This window comes from Malaclemys terrapin, chromosome 4 (genome assembly GCF_027887155.1).
Source record: "Malaclemys terrapin pileata isolate rMalTer1 chromosome 4, rMalTer1.hap1, whole genome shotgun sequence".
NCBI classification, from domain to species: Eukaryota; Metazoa; Chordata; order Testudines; family Emydidae; genus Malaclemys; species Malaclemys terrapin.
In genome coordinates this window covers 46,442,487-46,456,431 of record NC_071508.1, presented here as the reverse complement: position 1 = coordinate 46,456,431, position 13,945 = coordinate 46,442,487, and the positions used below count along the sequence as shown (strand labels likewise).

Sequence of the window (13,945 nt, the reverse complement as noted above, 5' to 3'; positions counted from 1 at the left end):
GGCTATACTGTACTATTCCAGAAATGCTATGCCGGTATGACTCCTCCGCGTAGAGACACTGATCTAGAATAAAATAGATTTCATTTCAAGATAATTACTCTACTTTGTGAGCAGAATAAGGGCTCGTTTACAGATGGAGCTACTCTGGAATAGCTATTTAAAGCACAAAACTATTCTTTAATAACTCTGTGGACTCTCTCATTCTACATACTCAGTGTGTAGAATAAGAGTCCACAGAGAGTTATTCAAGAATAGTTTTGTGCTTTAAATTCACACCCTGCCTTAAACTGCATTAATTTTCAAGTGTAGACATGCTTTAATTATTCCAGAATTAAGTCACTTTTATTTTAGAATAGATAGGGCATACAGGGAGCCATTTTAGAATAGCTACTGGGAAACAGTTACTCCAGAATAGCTATGCCAGGCAATTTCCTCGGGCACACAAGCTCTGAGATTGTAAAATCCTATGGGAAGAGCCCTTGTCTTATTTGCCTGCAAAGTGTCCTGCACACCTAGTGTGTTATAGGAGCTGATTGAAAAATGTAATATCTTTTCTGCAAAAGTTTTAGAATGAAATGAAAATTGTGTGTTTTATTTAAGTGGGGGTTTTTTTGCAAAATTTTTCAGTTGTTTTTTTTAATTCCTTCTCACCTCCATCTTTTCCCATTTTCCCAACTTTTTACACTAGAAAAGAAGGGTGGAAAGAGAAAAGGGGTGACCTCTCACAAAAAACAAAACAAAAAACAAAAAAAACAGGCTTGGGTTTTTCAGTAAAGAAACAACAAAACAAAACCTGAACATTTAAACCAAAATACCAATTTTTAGTTCAGTTGAAAAGCCAATAATTTTCTTGAAAAAAAAATGTCTGGTGAAAATATTTTCAACCAGCTCTAGGTGTTACACGTTCATAATGGGCCAGATCACAAGCTTTCCCTCAAAGTAACCGTCTCAAACACAACAGCATTTTCAGACTATATATGCACTCGTAAGAAAAACAACAACTTTAAGAATATTTCTGCCAACAAAGATAGAAAATAGCTTTTCAAATTTCCTTCTTGTGGAAGATGCTCAGACATGTGGCGATTGGTGACCTTATCAAAACCTAGATAGCTACATAGGTAGATAGATTGGGTTGTTTAGTCTGACAAAGCGAAGGCTGAGGGGGTATATGATTGCTATCTTTAAATATATCAGAGGAATAAATACAAGGGAGGGAGAGGAATTATTCCAGCTTAGTACTAATGTGGACACAAGAACGAATGGATATAAACTGGCCGTGGGGAAGTTCAGGCTTGAAATTAGACGAAGGTTTCTGACCGTCAGAGGGGTGAAATATTGGAACGGCCTTCCGAGGGAAACGGTGGGGGCGATGGACCTGTCTGGTTTTAAGATTAAGTTAGATAAGTTTATGGAGGGAATGGTTTAATGGTAAAACATAGTAGCCAAGGAAAACCAAGCAATGGTACGTAATTAGTATAATGGCCAACAAGGGTCAGGCTAGAGACTCTTGCCTACATGCTCGGGGTCTTACTGATCGCCATATTTGGGGTCGGGAAGGAATTTTCCTCCAGGGTAGATTGGCTGAGCCTCTGGAGGTTTTTCGCCTTCCTCCGCAGCATGGGGCAAGGATCACTGGCAGCAGGGTCTCTGCCGATTGAAGTCACTAAAACACAGGATTGGGGACTTCAACAGCAGAGTCCAGGGAAGGGTCTTGTGGCCTGCAGCATGCAGGGGGTCAGACCAGATGATCATAATGGTCCCTTCTGACCTTAAAGTCTATGAGTCTATGAGTCTATGAGATGGATCATCCCTTTTAAGAGAAGCCCAGAGGTAAGGGACAATACAGATGTATGCCACTTCTGGGGCAGTTATGGGAGGCATAAGGCAGAGATAGTGGAACAGATAGTGCAAGGATAGTGCAATATCTTCCTCTTATGTGCTGGTCCCACTCCGCAGGCCTGGGATCAGGGGAAGGTCCCCAATACAGCCACTCAAAGGGAGTGGGGAATACTCCAGGGGAGTAGAGTCCCTGTGCTCTCCTGAACATAGGGACTTCAATTTTAGGTGATCTTTATATAGGCCATGCAAGGTGGAAGGAAGGCTTCTTGTGCCTTTTCCCCACATTTCACATGCAAGGATCAGGCAGTATCTGTCTCAGTATCAGTTAATCAACACTTCTTCTACATAAATCACTTTGGAAATGTGAGAGTTGCTATATACACAACTCAATTTTGCAAAAGGTTCTGTTGATCAGCCCTTCAGCCAACAGTCTCATATTTACTTGGGTACAAGCAGAAGGACGGTCTCTGCCTCCAAATCCACCCCATAGCATGTTGGATTTATGGAGAACTCGATCTTAGCTGAAGGACCCCACTGTCCAAGGTCAAGGGAAAAGCTGCCTTGGGCAGGGCACTGGTACTTGCCCTCTTGGGAAAAAGAAATGGATATGGGGACCCAATTTTACAGAGTTCAAATGAGGATGAGACACTTATTTAAATTTTGGCCTCACAAAACACACGCTTATATTGTGAAACTCAACATTTTATACAATAGTTTGAGAGGCCTCACGACCCTCAGACTCCACAAGATTCACTCCAGTCTAATTTTAACTCTTCCTATTATCAGAGCTATATCCAGACAGCAACAACTTCCTCCAGCATCTTACTCCACTTCTGATAGACATTTCTACATAGCTGACCTTTGAGGCCTCTCTTTTATTAATACTAGTTTGTAAGTTAACTTGCCTGCCCTTCTTATTATGTACCTAGTTTCTTTCTTCAGCCGTGCTTGGCAACAGCAATGTCACCTGTATTCATTGTTTTCCCCCAAATCAGTATTATTCATTTGTATTGCAGTACACCTGGACCAGGCCTCCATTATGCTAGGTGCTGTACAGACACAGAACAAAAAGATATTCCCTGACCCAAAGGAGTATGACAGACGTTTACATTTAAAATATGGGTATAAGCACTCCCACACAGGTTTGTCTGAACTCTCCTCAGGCCTTCTGACATCTTTGTTTGGAGCAGCAGTTTGCACTCCTATTTTTGTACTCCTTGACCTTTAAATGTAGCTACTCATTTCTATTTCTTCCATCCTTGAAGTCATACTGTAGTTTCTCTCTGAGGAGCTCTTCCATTACTTCCCATCTAAGAGCATCCCAAGTCCAGTATCCCATGGTCAAACATATTACATAAAAATATCATAAAAAGATCAGCATAGAAAGCTTTGCTAGGCAGATACTAATACGAGTCATATTCTGATGCCCTTACTTATGATGTTCAATGGCACCTTAACTCCATGAATAGTACCACTGCAGTCGGATAAACTTTCTAGGGCCAATGCAAGTCAGGCAGCATGGAGGGGATTGTTCAATAACCAGCTCCTTAATTATAGCCTGTGGGGACACACATTTGATCATTTAATGTAAAATTGTTCCATGTTGACAGTCAAGTCAGCCATTGATGAAGATGCTCTCAAAAAGAGTCTCCCATATACAATATATACATAACGAACAATTTCTCATGTAGTTACTGTAGAGATTTCATTAAACATCTGCCAGCTGACTCAGCCCTTCCCTGTATACTGAAATATAAACTCAGACTAATATTTGCTTTTGCATCACATGCATGGGTGCACCTAAACCTCAATATAAAAGTTTCTGTGCAAACAACTTTGATGAATACAGAATACATTTCTTTATTGAACTGACTGCCCGAACACAGCCTTTTGTTTTAAACAGGCACTTGACCCTATTTTATATATCATGTGAACTTCCAAAATTAACCCTTTGGGAAAAGAAAGTCAAGATTTGCCATTGCTAAATATTGATGCATATAGTAGTGGGAATTCCCAATGCAGGATTAACTGCTTATAAATTAACCATAGCTTTTGTCATCAGAACAACAGAAATGCAGATTTGTTCTGGCAGGTAAGTAAGGTAATCCAATACCAGTGATGATCAGTTGTCTGTTCCATGATAGCATGAAACAAATGCATCAAATACAACTGGTTATGTCGACATGAGGGGTTTCACCAAATTTGATACCATGCACCCAATATGAAATATTACACCAGTCGGTACTGGTCACACTAAGTGCATAATTTTGAAGGAGATACTATAAAAAGTGAATGTTATTGTATAGGTAAGCAGAAATGTCTACAACTAATACAAAATCCCATTTATTGAAAGGGAGGATTGTAGATGGACTCAAACCTCTCTCTCCCTCCCTTCCTCTCACAGAAGCGACCTATACTAAACACGAAATTAAACTTATACATGGTGTCATATACATAGTGGTTGCCATTAAAATCTAGTTTAGAAATATATCATATGCCCATTACTGTAATATTAACACTAGTCTTAGTATATGAAAAATTGATCTCTCGGATACCACTGGTAGTAAGTAATGGCCATTTTTTACGTTTTAAGTGATCACTGTATATAGAAGCAGGTTTTTTTTAAACAACTGGTATATGACTGTATACTGTTGAGGGGCTTTTCTAATATTAATTTTAAAGTCACTACAGAGAATATTTTTACCCATTGAGAAGAATTTTAAATTTCCCATTTTAAAAAATCATATCGAGATTGCACTTGGATGCTGTATTGGTTGAAGTCTACAGAGATTGTGTAGCGGGTATTAGCGGAAGAGTATACACTTTCCAAATTTCCCTACAGAGGCTGTAGACCATCTCTTGATAATAGTTTTCTGCACAGTAGACAGCTGAATAAGGTGTACAGAAACATACAGCAAATGCACAAGTGTTAATTGTTTTTGAGTCAAGTGGGCGATTTAAGTTTTAATTTCTTTTCTGTGATTCAACAATTTGAATAATTCTTTGAAACAGTTTTCTTGCTACAGTTTGAAGACAGGTTCCTGGCAGAGATCCTGAAAATGCTTCCTCAGGCATTAGAGTTGATAATAGGTAGAGAGAGAAAGAGACATTAGCAAATAACATTAAAAGGGGAAGCATCAACTTCACTGTCCTACTAGTGATTTAAAACACATTCCAGATTAGCAACAAGGAGTCCAGTGGCACCTTAAAGAATAACAGATTTATTTGAACATAAGCTTTCATGGGTAAAAAACCTCACTTCTTAAGATGCAACTGATTAGAAATTCCAGATTAGAAACATCATGGAAAGCTACACTTTTATAAGACATCCCACATTGCTCCAGAGTACAAACATGTATGAGTAGAAGAGGGGCTGCTTTTGCTGCCTATAGCAGAGGTGGGCAAACTACAGTCCTTGAGCTCCCGGCCGGGGAGGCTAGCCCCTAGCCCCTCCCCCATTGTCCCTCTACCCCACAGCCATGCCACTGCGCGGGCAGCGCTCTGGGCAGCGGGGTTACACGCTCCTGCCAAGCAGCATGGCAACGTGTCTGGCTTCGGCCGGGCGGCGCGGCTGCCTGACATGCTGCTCTGAGCGGCATGGTAAGGGGGTGGGGAGCAGGGGGTTGGATAAGGGCGGGGAATCCAGGAGGGGCAGTCAGGGGACAGGGAGCAGGGGGCGGGGATGGGGCAGAGGTTCTGGGGAGCAGTCAGGGGATGGGGAATGGGGGGGGTGGATAAGCGCAGGGCCGGTGCAAACTTCCACCTTGTGCGACCTCCCCCACCCAGCTAACCTCACTCCAGCTAACCACGGCCACCCGCCAGAGGAGCCCCCCCCGCAGCAGCTAATCCCACCCACCCGGGGAGCCCCCCCCGCAGCAACTACCCCCCACAGCAGCTAACCCCGCCCACCCGGGGAGACCCCCCCCCCGCGGAAGCTAACCCCGCCCGAGGAGCCTGCCTCAGCTCACCTCCGCTCTGCCTCCTCCGCTGAGCACGCCAGCGCCGCTCTAATTCTCCTCCCCTCCCAGGCTTGCGGCGCCGATTGGAGGAGAATTAGAGTGAGGGCTGTGTGCGCAGTGGAGGAGGCAGAGTAGAAGTGATCTGGGGCGGGGAGAGGTTCCCCTGTCCCACCTCCTCACTTGAGTGGGCTTTTAGACGCCCTCAACCACTAGGCGCCTTAGGCGGCTGCCTAGTTTGCCTAGTGGTTGCACCAGCCCTGGATAAGCGTGGGAGTCTCAGGGGGTGGGAATGTGGATCCTGGGGGGGGGAGGCGGTTGGGGCAGGGGGTCCCAGGAGGGGGCGGTTAGGGGACAAGGAGCGAGGGGGGTTGGATGGGTCGGGGGTTCTGAAGCGGGCAGTCAGGGGGCGGATAGGGGGTGGGGGCCAGGCTGTTTGGGGAGGCACAGCCTTCACTATCCGGCACTCCATACCGTTTTGCAACCCCAATGTGACCCTTGGGCCAAAAAGTTTTCCCACCCCTGGCCTATAGGAAGGTAAATGTTCTATAAAACATAATGGTTATACACTGAAATCAATGGGAACACCCTTAAAGCAAGGGTATTTGGAAGCTTAATAGCACAAGTGAGGTTTAAGAGATAACAGTGTGTCCTAAAATATCCCATCAAGGGAAACTCCACTTACCTAACAAAAAGGGAACATGAACTTGCATATATCTGGGTATATAAATTAATATATTAAACTATCCTGCAAGGAGGCAGTATGGCTAGTGGTGAAAGGAAGAGTTTGGGTATCAGGAGACCTACATTCACTCTGGACTCTGGCTCAGCATGCGATCTTCGGCAAGTAATGTCTCTGTCTCTGATTTTCTTCAGCCATAGGTGGAGATAATGTTATGATTCTATGATAATGTTATGTGCCCACATTAACTTTATAAAATGCTTTGAGATCTTTGACAAAAGGCACTACATAAATATGAAGTACAGTGCTATGATATAGTAAATGATGACTGGTTCCAAACCCAATACCAGTAAAATACTAGCAGATGATAGTGGGGGGGAGGAGGGGGAGGACCAGATGTCCCAATTTTATAGGGACAGTCCCGATTTTTGGGTCTTTTTCTTATATAGACTCCTATTGTCCCCCACCCCCATACCGATTTTTCACTTTTGCTGTCTGATCACCCTAGCAGATGAATACATAAGAATTAGAGATAGGGCCCAATTATCTCACGTACACAAATGCACAGTGAACTCAGAAATAAGTCCATTGATATCTCTGGGTTTATACTAGTGTAATACTGACGGAAGTGAGAATGGACTGAAGTCCGTAGTGTTGAAAATGGAACATCATATTTTCTGTCCTGAATGCAATGCTTTAACTAGTTACTGCTAAAATCACAATTTGTCTTATTACACATCTATCATAAGGCCCATTATGGCAGCTTTTCCTTAAGTAGCCAACCGCAGAGTGACAGGTGCATCCTACCTCAGTTTCCCTTTCTTCAGTCGACCAACTTGCCCATCCTTTCCACAGACTAGACTAGCAACCATTTGATGTGCCCAGGAATGGAACGCTGTCCCTCTCAGAATTCAATAAAATCCCAATGTCCAGGAATCATTTATTACTTTAAGTGCAGCCATTTGCAGATCCCACCAAGTGAAACAGTTCACAAACCCCAAAGTAAAACAAGATAAAAAGACAGCAATTCACCAGCTCTGCCATCCCTATCTTGGGACCCCCACTCTCCACGTCATGTACCTAGGAGGTCACAATCCCTGTTCCAGAGTCTCCACCCCACTGGCCCTTTCAATTTTCTTGCAACTCTTCTGCAATAATCCTCTTTTCCGAGTGGGCTCCCCACAGCCTTGTGCTACCCATGCCTATGACTGCTGAGTTCCTGCAGAATCACCCTATTCTCTTGGGTTTGGCCTGCCCTGGATCTTTCCTGTTACCTAAAGGCTGCCATATGAGTCTTCCACCCAGTAGGGTTTCGCCAACTCCAGACAGTCCCGTCCCACAAACTCTCTACAGTTCTTCCTCTGCACCAGCTTGTCCCCTCCCCACTCCTGTTCTCTGAGGGGGCTCATGCAGCTCACTTCAGGGAACCCTCACCAGCTCCCTGCTCCTCCTCTTCCTCCTCCTGCTGCTTGCCTCTTCTTTCTCCTTCTCTTAACTACTTCCTGGCTGTTTATCAGTGCTCATGTCCTGTCAGAACACTCTGGGATGCTGTTCCAGCAGTTTCTGGGGGAGCTGGAATGGTGTCTTCTGGCATTTCCAGTCCTTTTGGCACTGGCATTCCAGCACTTCTCAAGCGCAGCACTCATCCTCTGTTTTTTATAGATGCTACTTGGTGTTGTCTCTCTGACCTCTCTGGGAGTCAGTTACTGTAGTTAGGAACAGAAGAACTGGACCTGTTCCCTCTTAAAGAGACCAGTCACCCTATGACAGCACACCTACACTTATGTTTGAAGAAGCTTGGCAGTATTGTGACAACAAATGAATTACCTCCCCGAAAATTAGAATCTAGACCTTGAATATGGACCCACATGTTCAAGATAACAGGTGCTTAGAGTGCAGTGGAAATATTGCCCTGAGCTTTGCATTTGTCTTTAGCCATCCCCTTGGAAAACACAGGTAGCAGCTTTGATGGGCTCTGGAGAAAGCATCTATTGAAGAGAAAGCTCCTGGGCAGATCCTCAGCTATGACAAATTAACCCAGCTGAAGGTCTTCCCCCTGTGAAATGGGGCCTTAAGGCTGGATTCATCTCCCATTGAAGTCAATGGGAGTGCTTCCATTGGCTTCGGTGGACTAAGAGAAGTTAAGAAAGGACGAACTCCAGGAAGAGAAGTGGTGCGGTCTTATTTGAAACAGTTTCAAATGGGTCAGACATGCTGCATCAGAAATTCTGGGTGTTCAGAATACAGGGTCTGACTACCCTCTCATCCTGATTTTGCACCTGTGTGGCTACATTCATTTCTATGGAATTATTCTGGATGTACACTGGAGTGAAGAAACACATGCATAATGAATGAGCATGTGCAGGAATTTACTGTTTTAAATTCCAGGTAACAGGGCAGAATTTTAACAAGTCACAAAAATACAGATTCAGCAAATGCGAATTAAGAAAAAAAATAGGAAAACACACATACACAGAGACATATTAATCCAATGAACATCCATGTACATACCATCCAAAATAATGTCCCTGTGGCCAGAGTTGCATATTGTTCAATTGTAGAAAGCACACTGAATATGAGGCAGATCAGCACTATAAGGAAACTGGGGGGAAAAAAAAGCAAACATTACTAAATATCTTATACTATAATTTAGTAAAAAGGGGGCCGGGGAGGAAGGGCAGGCAAAATAAACTAAATTTTAATTTCATTATTTCTTTTGTACATACAGAAATAATTTCTTTTAAACATAAATGTAACAATTTGGGAGCCATTTTTCTTTTTGTGGAACAATTTATTTATTTTCAAACATGGAGTAAATTTGTTTTGTTTACTTGAAACTTGTCTGGGAAAGTTTTCTTCTTACAAGAATGCCACTGGTTAAGAAAAAAGAATGTTTGGACATTTTTAATCAGGAAGACCAGGAAATTCCATGTGGTAAGTTAAGCCTCTTCAAACCCTAACCTGTTTTGGACATTGAACTTGTGTTATAGTCCTGTTTCTGGCATACCTTTTGCATTACTTAAAACTGATTTCCAGTGAGAGTCAAAGGAATATTTCAATCTGGGCAGGAATGGCGTCCCTAGTCTCTATTTGCCAGAAGCTGGGAATGAGCAACAGGGGATGGATCACTTACTTGATGATTACCTGTTCTGTTCATTCCCCCTGGGGCACATGGCACTGGCCTCTGTCAGAAGACAGGATACTGGGCTAGATGGACCTTTGGTTTGACCCAGTAGGACCATTCTTATGTATTTTACATGAGTTTTTGGTCTTTCAACAATTACACCTCTACCCCTATATAACGCGACCCAACATAACACAAATTCAGATATACCGCGGTAAAGCAGTGCTCCGAAGGGGCAGGGCTGCACACTCAGGCGGATCAAGGCAAGTTAGATATAACGCGGTTTCACCTATAACGCGGTAAGATTTTTTGGCTCCCGAGGACAGCGTTATATCGGGGAAGAGGTGTATTTTAAGAAACTCATTTTTTGAGAATTATTATTCCATTTACATTTGTTTTTTTTTTACTTGTGACATTATTTAAATATTGTCACGGATAATATACATTCCTACCAGATTGTCATTTTATATATTTTGCAAGTCATTTGGCATATCTCTTTTGCCATACAAGGAGTAAGGTTAGAATGACCCATCAGCCTTTTTTGGTCTACAGATCAAAACCTATCACGTTACTTATTTATTTTATAGAGATTTATAGTGTCCCTCTTGACTATATTTGAATAAATAATTTTACTTTTAAAAACTTTGTTTAATTAATTAATTAGATTTCCCAATGACTGACAAATATATGTCTGATTCATAGAGGAAAGAAGTCACAAGTGTCGCTCTGAATTCAAAAGATTTCCTCTAGAATTGTATGAAGTTGTGGAATAGGATTAATCTCTAATTCTAGTAATAGTTTTAGTTGACATCTAATGGGAGAGTTAATAGTGCAGTCAAATTTCCGTTTAAGTAAACCAAGTGGATGACACTAAACATCTTCAGCATTAGGTTAGAAGGGGTCAGAGAGTTGGAAAATGGGCATTCAGAGAATTGGGATTCTATTGTAAATTGTATGTCATTTTTGAATCCCAAAAAACTAATCAAATTACAAATGTTCCCCAGCAGCTACAGTTTCATACTATCCACCTGCATATTTTCTGTTGCTCAACTAACTGTTAGGTTAGGGCTTGTCTGCAGCCGTGGGATGTAAATTCTAGTCTGCCCCAGTGTCACACACTAACTGGCCCGAGTAGGCACAAGAGTTCCCTAATGTGCGTCAATGTAGTACTGTTATAGAAATTATAAATAAAATAGACTTAGATTATATATAAACTGTTAAGAATACAAGGCAGTACAGCATTCAATGGTATGTGACGAGATCAGTAGCTCTATATTTATTTTAATCAGTGTAAAATTTTAATTAGGTTACTTATTACATAATAATGGCCCAGATGGTCCTCCACAAAACCAAGCACAGAAGACCATCACACACAAAAGGGAGGCAGCACCACATCCCTGGCACCCTCATTCCCACCATTAGACCAAGTGGAAGCCTCTCCATGCATTCCAGGGTCCACTCCGGAGGTAAGAGAGAGTTGAGACTGCACAGATCAGGAATAAGGAGCTGAAACAGTGTGGGGGATATAGGGGGGAAATGGGAGGGGTGACGTTGGGGTTAGTTAGATGCAGGTTGCTGTTTGATCCCACACAGAACCTCCGGAGCAGATAACACAGCTCGGGGGTATTGTTGCTGGGAAAGAGAGGGATGACCTGGTGTAAAACCATAGAGCCACTATCTAGATAGCTCTGGCTCTCACCTAGACTGGGAGACCCACCAAGTTAAGGGGGGAAGGGAGATCCTATAGCATTTGCCATGTGGCTGAGCTGCGTGCATGCGCACATTGATTATACCCACCCAGTGGGATAATATGGGGGCATTCCTTGGAGACTTCCTCCCACTTTTAGTAGGAAGGGATGGACTTGGATCAATACATTTAGAGGAAGACACTGGCTAAATATCTTAATCAAAAATCATCTCACTAGTCATCACAAGTAGATGTTAATATTTTATAAATGTAAACAAAAGAGGACTGGCAACATAAGACATATTTGAGATACTAGTAGTTACAGTATAAGCACTTCTAATTTATCTATAGTACTATAAGATCCTCATTACAATAATATCTGAGAACCCCACACTGTTTAGTATATTTATCCTCATGACACCCCTGTGAGGTAAGGCAGTGCTATTATCCCCATTTTACAGATGAGGAACCAAGACAGAGAGGCTAAAACTGAGATCCGCAAAGGAACAAACACTGTGAGCCACAAAGACTGAGGTTGCCTAGGCTCGCTATACAATGAATGGAAGAGACTGGCACCTTAGAATGCCATCCACAAAAGCCAGCACACTAGGCAGGGAGCCACGTAAGCTAGCCAATGGAAGATGCCAATGAGAGGGATATGTCCTAAACCCCTTCCCCTTATGGAAATAGGTACCTAAGTCAGGGATGGAGGGAGGTGCCTATCTCTGCTGGCGATTCATGAATGGGAACCCGCCTCCTGAAGTCAAGCCGCTTAGGCACTTAAGTTGTTTTTTGTGACAGTGAGTTAGGCATCTGCCTCACTCCACACAAAATGACTGGGTGTGAAGGAGGAAGTAGTAATGGTGGTGCCCACCTTTAACTTTTAGTCCATTGGGTAGAGCACTTACTTTGGACGTGTGAGAACAGGCTTATATTCTACACACACACCCCGCCTAATGGGGAGAAAGGATTTGAACAGGTGTCTGCCACCTCTCAGGAGAGTGCTCTAACCACTGGGCTGTGGGATATTCTGATGTGGGTTCCCTCAGTCTCTTCTGCGGAAGCTGTTCCACTGTGGATAAATAATGAAATTCACTGGAGGAGGAGGACTAGATCCTGGGTCTCCCACCTTCTAGGTACCCTAACCACCTGGCTACCGAATCTCTCTCTCTCACCAATGACTAAGTATTTATCCACAGTGCAACAGCTTCAACTTGAGTAACTGAGGGAGACCCACCTCGGAATTTTCCTGGGGCACCTTCTCCTCTTCCAGCAGCAGTAGCGAGTTTTTGAAGGAGACATGATCCAGTGGGCAGCCTCTGAGCATACCAACTGGATTGGGCCTGTGCAGGCAAGGTAGGGAGGCCCCACCCCAGAGCCCACACCCCCAGCCGGAGCCCACACCTCCTCCCGCATTCCGAACCTCTCATTCCCAGCCGCAGAGCTCCCTCCTGCACATTAAGCCACTCATCCCCAGCCCCACCCTAGAGCTTGCACCCCCAGCCAGAGTCCTCACCCCCATCCCACACGCCAACCCCCTGCCCCAGCCTGGTGAAAGTGAGTGAGGGTGGGGGAGAGTGAGCGACGGTGGGAGGGGACGGAGCGAGTGGAGGCGGGGCCTCTGAGAAGGGGCATGGGAGCCTCAGGGAAGGGGCTGGGCAGAGATGTTTGGTTTTTTTATTAGAAAGTTGGCAACCCTACTTTCCTCCCCACACACACACACACCAAGGCCCCTTTAAACCTCAAGAACTGAACCCGCAGATAGAGACAGACAGGGCTGGGAGCACCCCAGCTGGGGGCTCCTATCATGTGCCGGACTCCCACTGCTTGTCCCAGCTGGGCTGGGGAGGGATGGGACTTCCTCTTCCTCTGCACAGACTGCTCTTGGGGCTGGGTCAGACCCATCTCTGGGAACCTCCCCCAGCTGCAGAAAGCTCCACGGCTGCTGGCTGGGAGCCCAGCTCTGAAGGCAGTGCCACCAACAGCAGTTGTGCTGAAGTAAGGGTGGCAGTGCCACACCACACCATCCTCACTTCTGCACGGCTGCTGGGAGCCCAGCTCTCAAGGCAGTGCTGCTGCCAGCAGCAGTGCAGAAATAAGGAGTGTCACGGTATTGCCACCCTTACCATAGCCTTGCTACCCCTCCACCCACAATCCCCTTTTGGATTGAGACCCTCATCGTTACAACACCGTGAAATGTCAGATTTAAATATCTGAAACTGTGAAATGTAAGATTTTTAAAATCCTATGACCTTGAATTTATCAAAATGGACCATTAATTTGGTAGGGCCCTACTCATGAGACACACAAAAGTCTTGACTCAGACCACTGTATTTCAGATTTCACTCAGCCAAAATGAGGGTTAGTTGTCTGGATTGAATCCACCAAGTCATTTTTAGGCAACTCCTTTGCCTAAAATTATGGTTTTGATTAGGAGTTTTTTTTTTTTTAAACAAACAGTAGGCCTGATTCTGAAAACACTTACTACCAAGAATAATCCCATTGATTTGAATAGGACTACTCACGGGAGTAAACACTATACTTGGTAGCAAGTATTGGATTGGGCCCTGCAGTCCAAATTCTGCTTTCAGATGCACACGGCTACTTAACTGTGAGTTGCGCATGCATTCCTTGCCATTATTTGGTCTTTAAATTAA

General features: G+C 44.0%; 1 protein-coding gene across 2 annotated transcripts in view; it reads right to left on the bottom strand.

Annotated features, from left to right (window-relative positions):
- KCNQ1 (potassium voltage-gated channel subfamily Q member 1) overlaps nt 1-13,945 on the bottom strand; it is a 559,181-nt gene that overhangs the window by 445,337 nt on the left and 99,899 nt on the right. For both annotated transcript variants that reach the window (XM_054028151.1, XM_054028153.1), the window contains exon 2: nt 8,989-9,079. In XM_054028151.1, coding sequence (XP_053884126.1) covers nt 8,989-9,079 — 91 coding nt within the window. The remainder of the gene's footprint in view (nt 1-8,988; nt 9,080-13,945) is intronic.